Raw genomic sequence first — 16838 nt, 5'->3', positions numbered from 1 at the left:
GAATTAAAAGTTACCAGTAGATAATAATAAAGTAAAGTCACGAGATAATCGATTTAGTGACTTTCATAAATTACGAATTAAGTATAGGATATAAAACGAGTTATACGAGTAAACAACAATTATAGAATAAAAATTATCTTTGAATGAAAGTAAGATAAAACGAAATAAATGAAACGTGAGGCTGATATTATTAATAATTATTGGAAATTACGACGAAAGTGGGATAAAATATGGGATAATAGGATGGAATAATGGTTAATTATCGCGTATTGGGAGGTGTCGTACGTGAAATGGAGGCGGAGAAGCAGCGGTCATAAGAGAATTAGGGTTCGGATAGAGACAGAGAAACGCCAAGAACTCGAGAGGGAGAAGGGTCAGGTCACAATCACTGTGTAACGAAGACAACAAGGACTTCCTGCATGCTTACGAAGTACATGCTGCCGGTACTCTGACTCTTGGTCTGCATATCGGGTGTCCAGAACAATATCTTTTTTATTTCGATCTCTCGTCCAATCGAAATCTGAACAAAAAAGGCTTTGAAACTTGATCTCGATCAAAATTAACTTATCGAATATTTAAGTCAACCGTTACAACAATTATCCTTTTAGTTTCTAAAAATACTTTGTAAAATCATTTCTTTATTTGAGTATTATTCTTATTCTTTATTTTTAACTCGATACTTAATGTCATATCATTTCAATTTCTGAAAATATTAAATGTCACGTGTATTCCAATTCTTAAAATTTCGAAAATAAATTTGTGCGGTTAGAAAAATTATTTCTCATCATTTCTAATTTCTGAATTCTGAAAATATTAAATGCCACGTGTAATTCTTAAAATTTCGAAAATAAATTTGTGCGGTTAGAAAAATCATTTCTCATCATTTCTAATTTTTGAATTCTGAAAATATTAAATGCCACGTGTAATTCTTAAAATTTCGAAAATAAATTTGTGCGGTTAGAAAAATCATTTCTCATCAATTCTAATTTCTGAATTCTGAAAATAATAAAAAGATCATTCGAATCGCGAGTTCCCTTTTCTTGGATAAAAGCATTCGAGTAATGTCCCAAATTTCCAATCCACGAGCGAATCGCGGGAAGATAGAGCCGTGTCCTCCGTGTATCCGTGCTTCAGAATTCTGATAAACCAATGCGTTCCATTCTCCAACTCCAAAGTGTTTCGTTCAATGGATCTCGAGACTTGGAGATCCGGCAAAGTTCGCAAGTTTGATGGTTGTCTTCCCAGCTATCGGGATTATCCCGAACGATGGTGTCTTCGACCGGTGCATTTACGCCCTTTCATTAGTTCTCCACGATTTCGTATTGGCGATCTTAACTCTCGAAGTTGAACGAAAAATAAAGTCGATGATGAAGATGATGAAGAAGATTCGTTATTGCGAATTTCATTCTATTTTTTAAATTTTATTTCGTGTATTATTGGATTATTCGCTTTGCTTCGAATAATGACAAGAAGATGATAGGTTTTTTGGAGTTATTTGTTTGCGAATTTCGTTAATTTGCATGTCTTCCGTCTTGTTGAATTGTATAATGAAAGTAAACGTTGTGCCTTTGTTATTGTGAATTTCATTGTATTTTTTAAATTGCGGATTTTATAGAGATATTTCGTGTTGTATTATTGGATGTTATTCGTTTTGCTTCGAGTGATAAGAAGATGACAGGTTTTCGTTAATTTGCATAGAGATATATCTTCTTATTGAATTGTACAATAATAATACATCACAGTTGGTGTTAAGTAAAATTTCTTAATTTCTTATGTGCGATATTAACTCGAAGTTGAATGGAAATCGTGAAGAAAATAATTTCGTAGATCTCGTTAATCAATCGTCGTATTTTTCAAGCTTTCATCGATCTTTAAAAGTAAAAATCTTGATCTTGATAGAATCTGTTCGCAAGAGTTTGTTTAAAATTAATCCTTCTTAATCTGATCTCAATTTAACAATATTGTAGATAAGATCGAATCGAGATACACAATTTCTCTCTATTCGACTAAATTTCTCCATCTTTGTAAATTAATTATCCATCGTCGATTAATTATATAATCCGTTTCGATCAAAACTCTCCATAAAAAAGCAAGCGATGTTCACACGTGGAGGAGGAATTCCAGGGATAAAAAATTCACTAGCCACTATTTAATTATTAATATTAATAATATTAATTTCACTAGTGAATATAAATAATAATATATAAATATTATTATTTATATAATATATAAATAATATATTAAATTCACTAGTGCTTTCTTAGACATTTCGATATTTTTAATCGAATACGTGGAAGGTAAAATAAAATCGAGTTGCTAATTGAATTCGACAGGAGAGAGAGAGAGAGAGAGAGAGAGAGAGAGAGAGAGAGAGAGAGAGAGAGGAAGAAACGATTTCGTTAAGTGGAACGATACGTCGATGCACGAAATTCAGAATGAATTTATTAGGCGACGGTCTCTTTGAGACGTCTGTCGACCCTCTTATATACCGGGTGTCCATTCATTATTCACCTTCTCGCAGGTGCATTTTTGACCGATATTTCGAGGCATCGGTGGTAACATCGGTTAGTAATCTCTTCGTTCCCTTAATATATATATTTCACTTGTTTTGGTGAAGTAAAATTTAAAAATTTAATTTCTCAACACATTATAATATATTTGTTCGGAATTTTCATTCTGCTCGTTCTTTTCGAGCTTGTGTGAGATATAACATCAAGCGTTTAGAATATCTTCCATCGAAGCTTCCATTTTCACTTTCACATATCGGTCGTGTGTCGCATTTTACGTGAAGGTTTTCTTTTTTCCCTATACTATGCGCATGCGCAATAGAACGATTTCATCGAACGATTTAATTAGTTCTCGAGTATATTCCATACTTTAATTCTATCGGCAAGAAAAATATTTTCAAAGAGCGTATCTTATATCAAGGATCGTTAAATCAAGGATCGTACTCATATTCGACGTGTAGATATCGAACGAGCATCGAACGATTCGCGGTTGATTTGCCTTTTAATCAGCCTCCCATAGAGGAACGCCATTTCGTTCGAAGAATGGAACATTTCTTTTTTTTTTCTTTTTTTTTTTCTTCCACGTTCCACCATTCAGCCTCTTTTGCACCGACGTCCACGTGTCTAATATCCGATGTGAAAAATTTTCCCTCCTTTGTTCGAATCTTCTTTCTCTGTCTCTTTCGATTCTGATTCTCGTTTTTCCTTAAACGCGAGAGGGACGCGAGATTGTTTGGTGGAGAGAACGAGAGAGCGTTCATCGAATGTGATTGAATCGATCCTTGGGATAAATTCTGTATTCTTCGTAGCTGGGATTGCAGGATTTTAAGTAACCTAAAGATTGCATTGATCGTTGACACGCTCTGTTTAATGAATAACGACGACTCGGTCGATAAATTCGTACTCGCTGGTGGAATTCAAGCAAGTTCCAAGGAGAATTTTAAACTTAGTCAACCGCACGTATAACCCTGAAAGTCCATTGAATTAAACATCGATCCTTCGATCGTGTTTAGTGTAACTTTGAAGATTTTCTCGAAAGGAATGGACGAAAAATTCCCTAGATTCTTTTCACATTAACATTACGGGTCTTTCGATTTTCAATTATTGTAACTGGAAGGGTTTGTAACTAGACCGGTTTTAATTTTAATTTCAATTTTTAAAATTCGATCCTCGTTACGTGGAAGTTTTTATGAAATAATATAATCGAAAATTAATATATTATATATAATGATATTAATACAAGATCGATATAAGTTCATCAGTGAAAATGATAAAGTGAAAGAATTATTTTTCTTTGAGCAGTTGCAACGATTGGATGTTCATTAACAGTGACAGTGTAGATTCAAAGGTGTGGAGAAACTTGAGGATGTTTACCACAAGGGATGTTTCTGAACTGCACGCTAGGGGAAATTTAGTGGAGCATTTCTGGTTGTGTATTTCTCAGGGTAATTATGTCGCGTTTGACGATTCCTCGACTAATTACCGATTATCAGGAAGGTTGGATTACTCAAAATCGATAAAAATTATCCAATTATTTATTTCGAAATCGTTTGCTTCGCTTTATCGATAATAATTTGCTCGATCAAAATTATATACAAATTCAAAGTCCCTAGATCGTCTTTTCACCGAAGGTGAAAAGAATTCGGATAAAACTGATTGCTGAAAGCTTCGCTCTAATCCTGAATCCGAAGCATTCCCTGATCTTCTCCTCTCAAAAGAAGAAAACGAACTGGTGGTGTCGCGACCAAGTTGAAGCAGAGAGATTAGAATCCAACGATCCAACGTTCCATTATCTGAAGAAGCGAACGTGTTGTTCTGTGTTCTATAATTAATGGCATTTTTCAGTCCAATGGTCGAAAGAAGTATCGATATAAATCGAGTGATAAAGTTGGAATCCACGCTGGTGTAATTCCTCGCATAAACATCCGGCATCCAATTACACGATAACGCAATTTCTCGCTCAACTTTGCCGCATCCACCTTCTTCAATTCTTTTTTTCCTCAACTTTCTCAACTTTTTCCTTCTCAAATAAGGACAGGGATTGTTTGTGAGTGAGATACTCGTGTCTCGAGATACGAGAGGAGAAAAATAGACTGTTCTTTTTCAAGCAATCATCAAAAGATTATTCTTTAAAATATGGTTGTTTCAAAAATTGATCTATTGAAAAAAATTCTTATTCGAATTAGAGGGAAGAGATATAAGAATATTCTTTCTTGATCGATGTTTTGATATCTAAGACTTTGGTTTTTATATGCGTTTAAAAAAAAAGATTCTGGTATTATTGGTTCGTTGTACGTATAATCAAATTTATAATTTCATATGATTGAATTATGTAAATTTCCAAAAGTCAATAAAACTCATGTCAAAATTGATCATGAAAAATTTTTGTCAAATTTTTAAAATGAACAGAAAAAATTTTAACTCTTTAATTATTACTTTTATACTTTTTACAATATTCAAAAATTTATAAAGATGCTTCTGACAAAATTAATTGATTATCAGTTCAGTGAAAAATAATTAATTCCAATCATCTTTGAACGAATTTAAATTTCGATTTTTCTTCTTTAAAAAATTCAAAATTTCTTCGACAAAATACGCAAACACCGTACGTGTTATTTATAATAATAATAATAATAAAATCAAATTATAAAATTATACGATAAATCCATTAAAATATAAAGAAAGATTCGTTTTTTTTTTTTCGTGAACTCGGTTTACTCGCATCAATCCTCCTTTAACCAACTTCAATTCATCAGACGCGTCATTACAACCTCGCTTCATCCGCCTCAAAACACCCACGAATCTTCCCTCCCCCTTTACGGATACGAAAACAATCTCTATATATACCTCCTCCCTCGCCTCCATGCGAATACCATGACAGAACAACGGGCCAAGAATTTTACTCTCTCTCTTTCTCTTTCTTTCTTTCTTTCCCCCTACCCACTGCCCTTTCCTCGCCACTTGTTCATCGATCACCCCCCTCGACGGATCAGACACCCTCCGTGGAAGGAAGCGAGGTCGAGCGGACGAAACGGTGTGCTCGCGAGTCAAAACACCCTTGGGCCATCCAAACTCCCCTCCCTCGAGCCCGCGTACGTTCACTCGACGTTCCACGTGTGTTGGTTGCGCGTAGAAGCGTGGATTATATCGGCACATGCGCAGTGGCGAGCCAGCCGGCGGCGCGTCAAAACTATTCCGACCGTGGCGTTGCGCTCAGTACGGCGTGGTACGTGGTCGCGTACGGTACCGCTCGCGTCGCTCGATATTCTCCTCCCCGTTTCCGCGTGTTCGCCGGTCAATCAAGTCGTTTTTTTACGGATCAGGTTTGTTTTTTTGGAATTGGTTTCGTTTTTGGTTTCGTGCTTTCTTAATTCGTGATTAATTCGTGATTGCTTGTGATTGTTTATTTGGGGATTGTGTAGAGTTTAAAATGGGTTTTGAAGAATACGTAAACAATGTGGTGTTTTGGTGAAGCGTTTGAATAACGTAATAATAAATTGATATAGTTTTGCGAATGTATGTGAGAATTATGTGTTGGCGAATTATACGTTGGTCGGTATATTTATGCGTATATTTAACGCTTAACCAGCATTGATTTTTGAGATTGTTAGAAGGGATTAGGATTGTTTAGAAAAATTCTCTATTCGTAGGCAGAGTGGAATAAAATAATACGGTTAATATAATTCTCTGTGTAGAAAGAATAGAAGAAAGTAGTATATTATATATAGTTGAATAAAAATTCTTTATGAAAGAGTGGAAGAAAATGAACTAAAATTTTCTCTGTGGAAAGAATAGAAGAAAGTACAATATACTTAGTGAACTAGCGACTCACGCTGTAGTCAAAAGGATGGAACAAACAACATAGCGTGGTACCAATAGCTATATTCTTTCTCTCTTCACGTTCTTTTCACGGAAAGAAAATTTTAATTCGATAACTATGCTACTTTCCACAATAGAACAAATTTATCTCGCGACAAAGACTTACGATTCGAAACGAACTCTAATATCAACAATAACGACTTTTCCAAAATAAACACCTATACAAATAATACTAGCCATAATTCGATCGAATAGGAACCAATACGTAGTAAATGATAATTTTTCTTCGAGTTCTTTCGCGATTCTTTTATTATTTTTTCGAATTGATTTGACGAAGACAGTTTGATGGAAAGATTGATTTAGTGAATGTGTGAAGCTTACGTAATGGTATGTTTTTAGAAAGTTTAATAGAGCAGTATTTGTGGTGGAGGGATGTCGGTGGTTTTGTTGGTCGGGGTTGAGGAATATTCTTTTTGGGATCGGTGGTAGGTTCTTGGCGGTTTCTGCGGGAACGTGGTTACGCATCCTCAGCCGCTGACGTGAAATTGCGGCCTTTCGTGAGATGGAAACATGTAAGAAAATTGGATAGTGTAATATTGAATGCGATTGGTATTCAAATATTCTTCGAAATAATTTTGTAAATATAAATTCTATAAAACGTGAAAAATTATAAAAATTTTATTGTTTAAGCGATTTGTTTAGATTTTTAGAATTTCGTGTCGATACGAAACAATTAATTTTTCTATATCCAGCAATACGAGAATATCAGATTATCTAGTAACAAAATTATTCTAATAAAAATTTGCACAAACATTTTTTAATTCGGATAACTTCGAATAAATAAAAAAAGTATTTACAATTTAAAATTGCACGTTATTATAATATTAAATAATTTTATTAGATCGATGAGAGCACGCATTGGCGTATATAAAATTTTCAAAATTTCATAGGAATATTGGGCGAGAAATTTCATGAAATTTTCGACGAGAAAAGTTTCCTCGATCGCGTCGTATCGAAAATATTCTCACAGATTCCAATAAACACAGATTGGTCGCAGTTGACCGATCGTTGGGTATTTCCCGAGGAAAGTCTCGTTTCCACGAAAATATTCTTGTGTTGCGGTCTGACCCGCAACGGGACGATTCTACTGAAAACGATGAATCAGCTGTTCCCCTTCATTTAACTCCTTCGTTTTTATCATTTTCTTTCCGTGTTTTTTCAAAATTAATACAATCGACCCCCTCTTCATAACTATTCGTGGCTCGTACAAATGTTCGAAAATATTCGCGTTGTAAAATTTAGATTTACGACAGAATTTTTATTCGTGCTATAACTCGGATTATATTTCTCGAATAATCTCTCGATAAGGAAACTATTAAGTTTTTATAACAGTTTGATATTTACAAATGTCAATCTTATTATCGCACACCTTAAAAAAAAAAAAAAAAGAAAAAAGAAAAAAAAACGGGTTCTAAAAATAAATTTTACCACGTCATAATACAGTTACGATGATAAAGGACATAAACGACACATTACTTTTTTTCTTTTTTTTTTTTTTCCTTTAAACCATTTTCCTTATAACGATATCTTATCTTATATAACGCGATTTATTAATAAATTTGTACGATTCTCGCGTAACACGAATATTTCCATCAATTTTTTTTTATTTTCTTTTTTTATCGACGATGATAAATTTCCAACGAAATTTTCCCGATTCGTATTATAGTTAATTCTAAGTTCCGTTTTCAAATCGAGAGAGAAAAAGAGAAAAAAAAGGAAAAAAAGAGTTGAAAATCCTCGGCTAATAAAATAACATCTTCCCTCCTTTTATCTCGCAGGAAAAAGCAGTAAAATCGCAAAATTTTCTTTTTAATCTCGTTCGCCGATGGACGCCGATTCAACCGATGGACAAACAATCGGGACGAAATATTCATGGCCAATGAATCGATCGGCTCGAGGAGGAGGAAGAGGAGGTCGGCTCGAAATTTTAAAATTCAAATGGAGCGCGCAATCCCCCTCCCCCTCCTCCTCCTCCTCCTCCTCCTCCTGTTGTTGTTGTTTATGGAATCGTCACGGCGAATTGGATCGGGCGCGGAGAGGGGAGGGGGATGGATCGATATTATACCCGGCTCGTTATTAACATACGAGTAATTGGTATTGTTCGATAAAACCGCGGGGCCAGCGATAAATCGGGCGCCAATACGTAGATTTGCCGCAAATCCCGATACCGGCCACCGATTGTCGGCTGTCACGCCCCGCTCGTTCCATTTCTGCGCGAATTTCTTCCTCCTCCTTCCCGCGATAAGCCGATCACGTTTCCACGTTTATTAGCATACGATAATTGACCGGTGCTCGCTATTTCCTTCCTCCGTTTCCGAGGGACAGAAAAAGAGATGGAGGGGAAAAAAAAAAAAAAAAAAATGAAAATCCATTTACATGCTCGTCGCTCGCTCTTCCGCCCCGGGCAAGGAAACAAAGAAAAAGTGAAAACGTTCATTTACGCGCTGTGTAACCGATGCGTTCCTTTGCTCGCCTCGCCGCGCAATTGCAATGGAATAATTCTCTCTCTCTCTCTCTCTCTCGCTTTCGTTCTCGTTCTCTCGCTCTCGCTCTCTCTCGCTTTCGTTCTCGCTCTCTCTCGCTTTCGTTCTCGTTCTCTCGCTCTCTCTCGCTCTCTCGCTCTCGCTCGCTCTCTCGCTCTCTCGCTCTCGCTCTCTCTCGCTCTCTCTGATGAGAAAAAGGGGTGTCAGGTTCGATGAAAATTGAATGTTAAAAGCGAGGTTATGCCGATTGTTAAAATTAAACGCGAGGTTCGCCCGCGTTGGAACGGATAATGCGGATTTAGGAACGGAGGAATTTGGGGCGAAAGAGATTGATTCGTTCAATTTCGCGCGGGTGTTTCTTCCGTTTTGTTTGTTAAATATGCGGGTTATAAAATTACACTATATTTTTTTCATTTATAAATTGAAATTAACACTGGTTCATATGTTACATATATACACGCACGCACACGAAATTCCAAGTATTTATTAATTTTCGTGAAATTTTTTTCCTCGTGACCGATGAGAGGTGGTTACGTTATAATTCAATTTGTTATTAAAATACGACCGCTTCCTAGATTTTACGCATTAATCAAACGGCGTAACACTGTGTATAAGCGGCCAACTTTTCTCGTAGGTGTGAAGTAATATCCACCAAAATTTGTAGCTACGAACAACAGGCATTGACAAAACGTTAGGTTAAATATCCATTAATCTTCTCGCGAAATTATATCCAAAAATAAATTGATCCTCGAATAAAACATTTCTCGCCCCAATATCCCATAAATTCTCTTACAAAATTACATCTATAAATTTTCTCTCTTTCTCTCTCTCTCTCTCTCTCTCTCTCTCTCTCTCTCTCTCTCTCTCTCTCTCTCTTTCTCTCTCTCTCTCGTTTCCCGTTGTTCTCTTATTTTCCCTAATTTTTTCACAAAAAAAAAAAAAGAACTCCTCGCTATTCTAGAAACCAGGCTCGAGAAAAAAAGGGCGAAATCCAGGATTCGAAATCGAAGAATCAAGAAAGCCGATCCTTTCCTCGCAAGCTGGAAAGGGGCCTCCTCGCCACGGTTCCAACCGTATCGAGTGAATCGCGATAGAGAGAGCACCCTCGACACGTCTGCCCGTTGGACAAAAGGGTTTGGCCACTCGTCGCCCCCGTTTCCCCTCTCGCCATCACGCTCGCGCCCCTCCAACAGGGAAGGATCGAAGATCGCCCGTTGATTCGTCACGGGAGAGCGAGAGGATCGTTGAAGGCAAGGTAAGATCTTTGCTTTTTTATTTTTTTTTTATGGGGATGATTGGTGGTGGTGATTGTTTTTTTTTTTTTTTAATGATTTTTTCGTGACGCAAAACGTTTAACGTTTGGATTGTGCAATATTTGGCGAGTTTATTGGTCACGATGTTCGTACAATTTTGTTTTATAATAATGAAACTCGTTTGATTAATATTGGGGATAATTTAAGAAAAATATTTGGTTACGTTTATTCAAATCCTTGGATTAAATTTGAGTTTTAATAAAAACGTTTGGCTTCCTGGATTTGTATTAATTTCGGGTTGGATTGAAATTACAATGGAAGATAATATTGACGATATTATTAAAAATATTAGATTTATGAAAAAATTATTTAAAAATGATGTATGTGTAAATGTATAAACAAATTATTGGAATTAAAAGAAACGTACAAAATTATCATCAATTTAATACAAAAGAGTCTGATTATTTTTTAATATAATATAAACATATTGTACTCGTTTGTTGCTAAATAATTATTTATCGTCATTATCTTCTAACGATTGCAATTTCAATATAACTTAAACGAAAGGTAAATCGATATTCGAGTTTTCAATGTGTAAGTCGCGGCTCGTTCTTCAGCCAGGGTCGGTGGTGACAGGTACGATCGATTATCGCGTGCGAACCGACCTTACGTCGAGAGACAGAAGGTTTTGTGGGAAACCGTGTCTCTGGTTCACCAGGTCGTATTTATTGTTCTCATCGGAATTGGATCGCTCCTTCCTCGTCCTCATTTCTTCTCGCTCATTTCAATTTAGATACACGTGTTCTTAAAATTTTTACGACTTCTCCAATCCTTCTCAATCCCCAATAATTTTCATCCTTCGAACTTTTCTAATGATTCTGGTTATTTGAACGATTTACTCTTTTTAATATCGTGCCTAGAAACATAAATGATTGTAATATTAACATTTTCTAATTTGTTTTTTGCAAAATTTAAATAACTTATATTTTTTACTATAAGAAAAATTAATAAGATTTTATCTATAATGTATAAAAGTGTAATTATATTAACATAAATAAATGTTAAAAATCGTGTGAAAAATTGTTGATTCCCTCAAAAATAATTCGCGATTTTGTTACAAATATCTATTGCTCTAGAATCCTAGTTACTTAAGATTATTACCCTAGATCACTTAATCTTAAAAAGAATGGAAAGAGGGACGGCAGATTTCGAAAAAATTATTTAATTTATTATTAAAGAGTTTTAGTCTAATAATAATAATATAAAAAAAGTTATCACAAATGTGTATCTGAATAAATATAAAAAAATATATAATTTAATTCCTTAAATTAATTAATTTAATATGATAAATTTTATTGATATTTAAATCTGCACATTAATAATTATAATAAAATAAAATATAGTATAAATAAATTTAATTTATCGAACGCGATTTCGCGAATTCAAAAGTTCGAATTCAATATTTCGTCATAAAAATGAGAACGCATAGGTATCGATCGTACGAACGGGCCAATTTCGGGGACATTCAGAACAGTCAGTTATAATTTTCGCGGACGTTTAATCAACCCTGTAGTACCCCTTTCCCTTTGTCTTTGTATATGCCCTCATAATTCATAGTCGAAGCTATTTACTTTACCTCTCGTCCTCTTCTTTTATTCGATGCTATTCGATCTCGCTTTTCGAATCTCGATATTCCTCGCAATAATATATCGGGACGATCGTATCCGATAAATCGTCTATTTCTGAAATTTGAGAATTCGACAATTTTTAAAATCCTTTTTTTTTTTTCCTTTTTCAATTCGAAACTCTGTAATTTCATTTCTTTACTTACATCGATAAATTTTTCACGAAAGAATGTTTCGAGATAAAATTCTAACCTAACTTTTAGATTCGTATATTTTTCGAAAAAAAAGTTGATGATTTTAAACTTTAAGTCGTTAAACATATGTCCACAAGATCGTATATTTTAACATATTTTATGCACTTTACATCCAAAGTCTATTAATTTCGTTTAACTTCTCTTCTTTCAGATCGTGTCGGCGCCAAAGTATCTCATGAAGTCGACAGGCGACAGCGGCAAAGTCGGGGAGCGATTGTCGAGCATAACCGACACGGGATCGAGCCAATATCGCGGCACCAGGTGAATCGAAATCGAGGAACGCCCGCCCCGAAGCGAATCCAACTTTCGTACCATGTACAAGATCCTTCGACGCGGTTCAAGCCGCGTTTTCGTCGTCTGCGCGGTCCTTCTCACTTTGCTGCTATGCTTGTACTACGTGAATCAGGCACAGGCACCATCCACGGGCCCATCTGCAGGAATTTTGAACGAAGAGCTCAGATACGACAGAGGTCTTACCTCCATCACGCCGGATTACGTGGAATCACCAGACGCCAAGGTCTCGTTAGATACCTGTCCCATCATTGTGCCTAGAAACGTGGATATCGACACGCAGCAGGAATTCGAGAAGTTCGATTTTCAAGTAAGTGATGATCAGCATTATTAGAAACGGAGACTATAGGTATACGATACGACATAGTAGAGAGCAGACTATAGAGGATTGAGTTATATGTAGAGAATACTAGAGGGAGTTAGTATGATAGGAAATAATAGACAGATTAGTTTTTGCTAAGAACAGTTGGTGGCGTTGGCGTTGACGTTGGCGTTACTTGTATAAAATGCTAAAATTATGTGATTCATCTATTCTTGACGCCGAAATAATATTAATTCTTACATAGTGCGTACAAGTCGTGTTAACGGTTTTATAAGTGTATAATATAACGATAAGAATGAAAAGGAAGTTACGATGTCACGTATTCCTGTTTGCATCCACAGTTTCTGACAACAGAATCTGATGATGATTGGTAAGTTACTTTTGCATGGATTGTTCTTGTCGTCCAGCGATCGACGATGATATTTGTTAGGTTAAGTCCACACTATTTTTCGTTTGTATACAATACACACAATAGTTCGCAATAAGTTTGCCAATAGTGTGGACACTTGCGAATGGTAAACAGTGTGCAATGAACTGCTCAACGAACATGTTTGCAAACAATATTCGTTAGTGAGTATACGTTTTAAAAAATACGGTTTACAGATTCGTTCACGATATTTTAAGAAGTGATATCTGTTCTTTATTTCTAAACAAAATATTGAATAAATATTGAGAAAATTAAACTACCGAGCTAATGCGACAGTTAATTGGACACTGTAATAAGAAAAAGTAAAAAATATGTTGATTTTATCGCGCGATTCGCATGTTTTTAGAAAAGTTTGCGAAAACTTTTCGCGAAAGCTCTTTCATACAAGTTAACTTCACGAAATTTCTTTGTTTTCATTAAAGAATAAGAGATAACAACTTGTTATGCCATGAAATTCGGAAAGTGTAATTATCCCAAGGGAAGTCGGTCTTTCAATTAATCCCCGTGCTTACGGTTCGCGAATATTTATGCTGGTCAGAATGATTCAGGGACAGCGCGCGTAAGTCCGGTCGTTTTAAAAGTGCCGCGTCATTAGCCGGAGGAACTTTTCTTTCTTCGTTCCCTCCAGGGAGTCTGCGGACTTTGCCGATTTAATGGACGACCCCTGTAACAAGGAATTCTCTCTTTTTTTCTTTATCTCTCTTTTTCTTTCTTCTATCTCCCTCGGTCTTTACTTCTTCTTCCCTCTCCGAGCCATTGAATCGAAAATAATTTAGCAGTTTGTCTCGGGCTTCTAAACTCCCCGACCGGAAAGTTCGCAAGTCCCCACGAATTCGCGAACTTCTTCCGGTCTTTGGATTCGAACGAGATTCGTCTTTGAGATAATTTAATATCGCCGGAATATTGGTCGAGGAAAAGTGAAAATTTTCGAAATTTTATTGTATGTATTTTTAGATGTGTATATATAAAGAAGGATATAAATTTCGTCTTTATAAATAATGGATTTATCTTTTTTTGATTTGGAATTAGTCTAAAATTATGATGCATAAGTTATTGCACATAACCAAATGAATATATATATGATCTGTTTTAAAATATACATATTATGAATTCAAATATTCTAATAATTAAATATAATAGTTATATAACATTCATAATGCTTAAATGGAATCATAGATTATTAAATAGGTTATTGAATAACTATTATATTTAAATATTTAAATATAGATAAATTATTATCCCAAATAAAGATATAGATAAGCATGAATCTAAATTCAACATTTAGATATTTGATCTCAAATATTTGGGATATGAAAAATAAAATAAATTCAAAATTCTAAATAGAATATCGAATAAATAGGTCGATATAGTTGTATTTATAGTTAATCAAAAATTATATTACGATCGTTCGATATAAAATTTTAATTTCCGTGAAAAGAGGTACCATTCACATTTCATTTAAACGTTCCTCGATTTTTTTATTTTCTTTTATTATTTTCTATCAATATTTCAAACACGACGTGTAGTACGAGAGATAATTGCGTGTGTCGATTAAACTGGGACAACAGCCTGTATTCTATTTTTCACTCTTCCATCGATGAACATCGATTGCAACCCACGCACGTCCCTCTGACAATTTATAAGGTTTTTCAACCCCGTCCCTGATGGAATTCTGATATTTTTCGATCCTTTGAAAAATCCGATTATCTCGATTTTTATAACGAAACATACATGCAGCCAGTCAAGAATGTATAGAAAAAAGAAAATCAAAATCCTTTACAAAAGTTCATAATTCAATTAAAATTTACAATCAATCGCAAAAATCTCCATATTTTATAATAAAATTCATTTATAATGAATATCTTGAAAAATCAGATTTCGATAAAAATTTGTATAATGATCGATTATACATGGAGCAATTTATCTTTCGATGGAAATTCTCTTTAAATGCGTGAAATCGAGCTTCAAATTTTTATCATTTTTTTCATATTATATGCGTATAACTTTATCTGAAAATACTTTTTTTACAAGGCATTTAACAGAGCATTAAAACTCTGAATATTTTATAGTTTAAAACGTTGTTCCATCTCGTGTCATTTGAAAAAAAAAAAAAAAAAAAAAAAAAAAAAAGAAAGAAAATTTGATTGTTTTCACTCCTTCGAATGATTTAATTCCATTAAAAAATAAATGCTCCATATGTAAAATCCATTATACTCTATTTATCAATTTAACTCGTGTACGAAATCTTCTGTGACTGACCACTGTATCTCACCTACAAATCATCGATTCTGCAAATCGAGCGAAACATTCCAGCGAATTAAACGTTCAAACAGATAATTCGAATTAATTCCGATCGGAAACCGGAAGTCTTAGTTGAGGTACAATTGCGTCCAATTGTGGACGATAATTCGGTGACGAAACAACGGTTCAGTCAAGTAGAGGTAAACGAACTGGATCGTTCAACCGCGAATTAGACTTTTAAATTTCGTTTCGAAAAAAAGAAAAGAATAATAATAATAATATGATACATAAACTAGTGGACTAATTTTAACGATACAACCCGGGAGTAATATTTAAAATAATGTTTGTTAGTCGTTCGCGTGAGCAGACCTCGAAGATCGTTTCTGATTTCGGTTATCGGCGCGTTTCGAGTATCGTGAAATCTCCGAAATATCATTCCATTCCGAATTCTGTGCGCGATCGAAAAATGTGACAAGAATGCCTCCGTGTCTTCCACGAGACGAGACTAACGAGATTTCGCCATCCTCTTGGACGATTCTATCCTGGAATTTTCCTTCTAATCTTTCGCATTTCATTCGTGTCCACCGCGTCTTAAAACTTCTCGCAAGAGAAGAACGGATAATCAGAAATTTTCTTTCGTTTTAAATTACGAAATATTACGATCGCAATGAATGTTAGAAGGAATAAATGAAATGGTTCGAAGATTGAAATGAAATGGATTTTAAATCCATTGCGCTTGAAATACAGTGGCTATATGAATTCGAAGACAAGTGTTTATAAATGTTTCGAAACAATATGTTCCATCCATGAAATCACCATCGTTGAAAAGTATCGGAATATTGTGTACGCGCAAAAGTGAAATTCCACGTATAAATCTTTTGAAATCTTTTGCCTTACGACGATAAAAAAATGGTAAATTGGACGAGCAACGATGAACATTTTCGGTAAATTGAATTATTATTCGTAGAAAGTTTACGCCTGTGATCAAATCGAGCGGCTTTAATTAATACGCTCGTTCCTCGATAATAATCACGGAATGAAACGATTTCGACGAGTGGTCGGGTATCACGCGCGGTTTGAGTGCACTTTACGGGAGATTGAGCGGGCAGCAATCGGGATCGTGTTAATTACGGGCTCTCGAAACGCGTAGTTGCGTTAATGACGAGTTCTTCCCCGTCGCAGTTTCGATGCATCCCTCCCTCCCCCTCCCTAAAATCGAAACGGTACCCGGTAAAAACCCTTTGAACGATCATCGAATTGTCGAAATTTCAATTCTTTAAATTGTTATCAAAGATTTTAACTCCGAATTTTCCAGTTGATAAAATTATACATGTAGATTGTAATATTCTCTATGCGTATATATATATATATATGCGAATTGTAATTTGAGGTTATGTACACTTGTATACACATAATTGGATTATCGTTATTGATTAACAATTAGTCGAGCAATTTATTTTGTTTTGAGGTTAGGAGAGTGTAATAGATAGTATCAATTCATCCTACGACTTTTCTTTTTAAGAATTCATTTTCCTTTTTTTTTTTTTTTTTTTTTT

At 35.0% G+C, this 16838-nt stretch overlaps 1 protein-coding gene and 1 long non-coding RNA gene across 5 annotated transcripts in view; one reads left to right on the top strand and one right to left on the bottom strand.

The window, feature by feature from the left end:
• LOC122717161 (alpha-mannosidase 2) overlaps positions 1–16838 on the top strand; it is a 145590-nt gene that overhangs the window by 57914 nt on the left and 70838 nt on the right. Inside the window, exons 1-3 of one of the 4 annotated variants that reach the window (XM_043940954.1) lie at positions 5710–5830; positions 9831–10124; positions 12153–12602. In XM_043940954.1, the coding sequence (XP_043796889.1) occupies positions 12315–12602 (288 nt within the window). In that variant the 5' untranslated portion in view covers positions 5710–5830; positions 9831–10124; positions 12153–12314. Of the gene's footprint in view, positions 1–5709; positions 5831–9830; positions 10125–12152; positions 12603–12848; positions 12985–16838 lie in introns of those variants that run through there. The other 3 variants (XM_043940953.1, XM_043940955.1, XM_043940956.1) reach the window with 3 other exon arrangements.
• LOC122717164 lies at positions 10234–12153 on the bottom strand. Its single transcript, XR_006347163.1, has 3 exons — positions 11954–12153; positions 11759–11864; positions 10234–11038 (listed from the first exon to the last, which is right to left on the bottom strand). It is a non-coding gene; the product is annotated as an uncharacterized LOC122717164 (long non-coding RNA).

Source organism: Apis laboriosa, unplaced genomic scaffold (assembly GCF_014066325.1).
Source record: "Apis laboriosa isolate Shangri-la unplaced genomic scaffold, ASM1406632v1 scaffold4_cov146, whole genome shotgun sequence".
Taxonomy (NCBI): Eukaryota; Metazoa; Arthropoda; class Insecta; order Hymenoptera; family Apidae; genus Apis; species Apis laboriosa.
The sequence above is the reverse complement of the archived record's forward strand: the minus strand, read 5'-3'. Positions and strand labels throughout refer to the sequence as shown.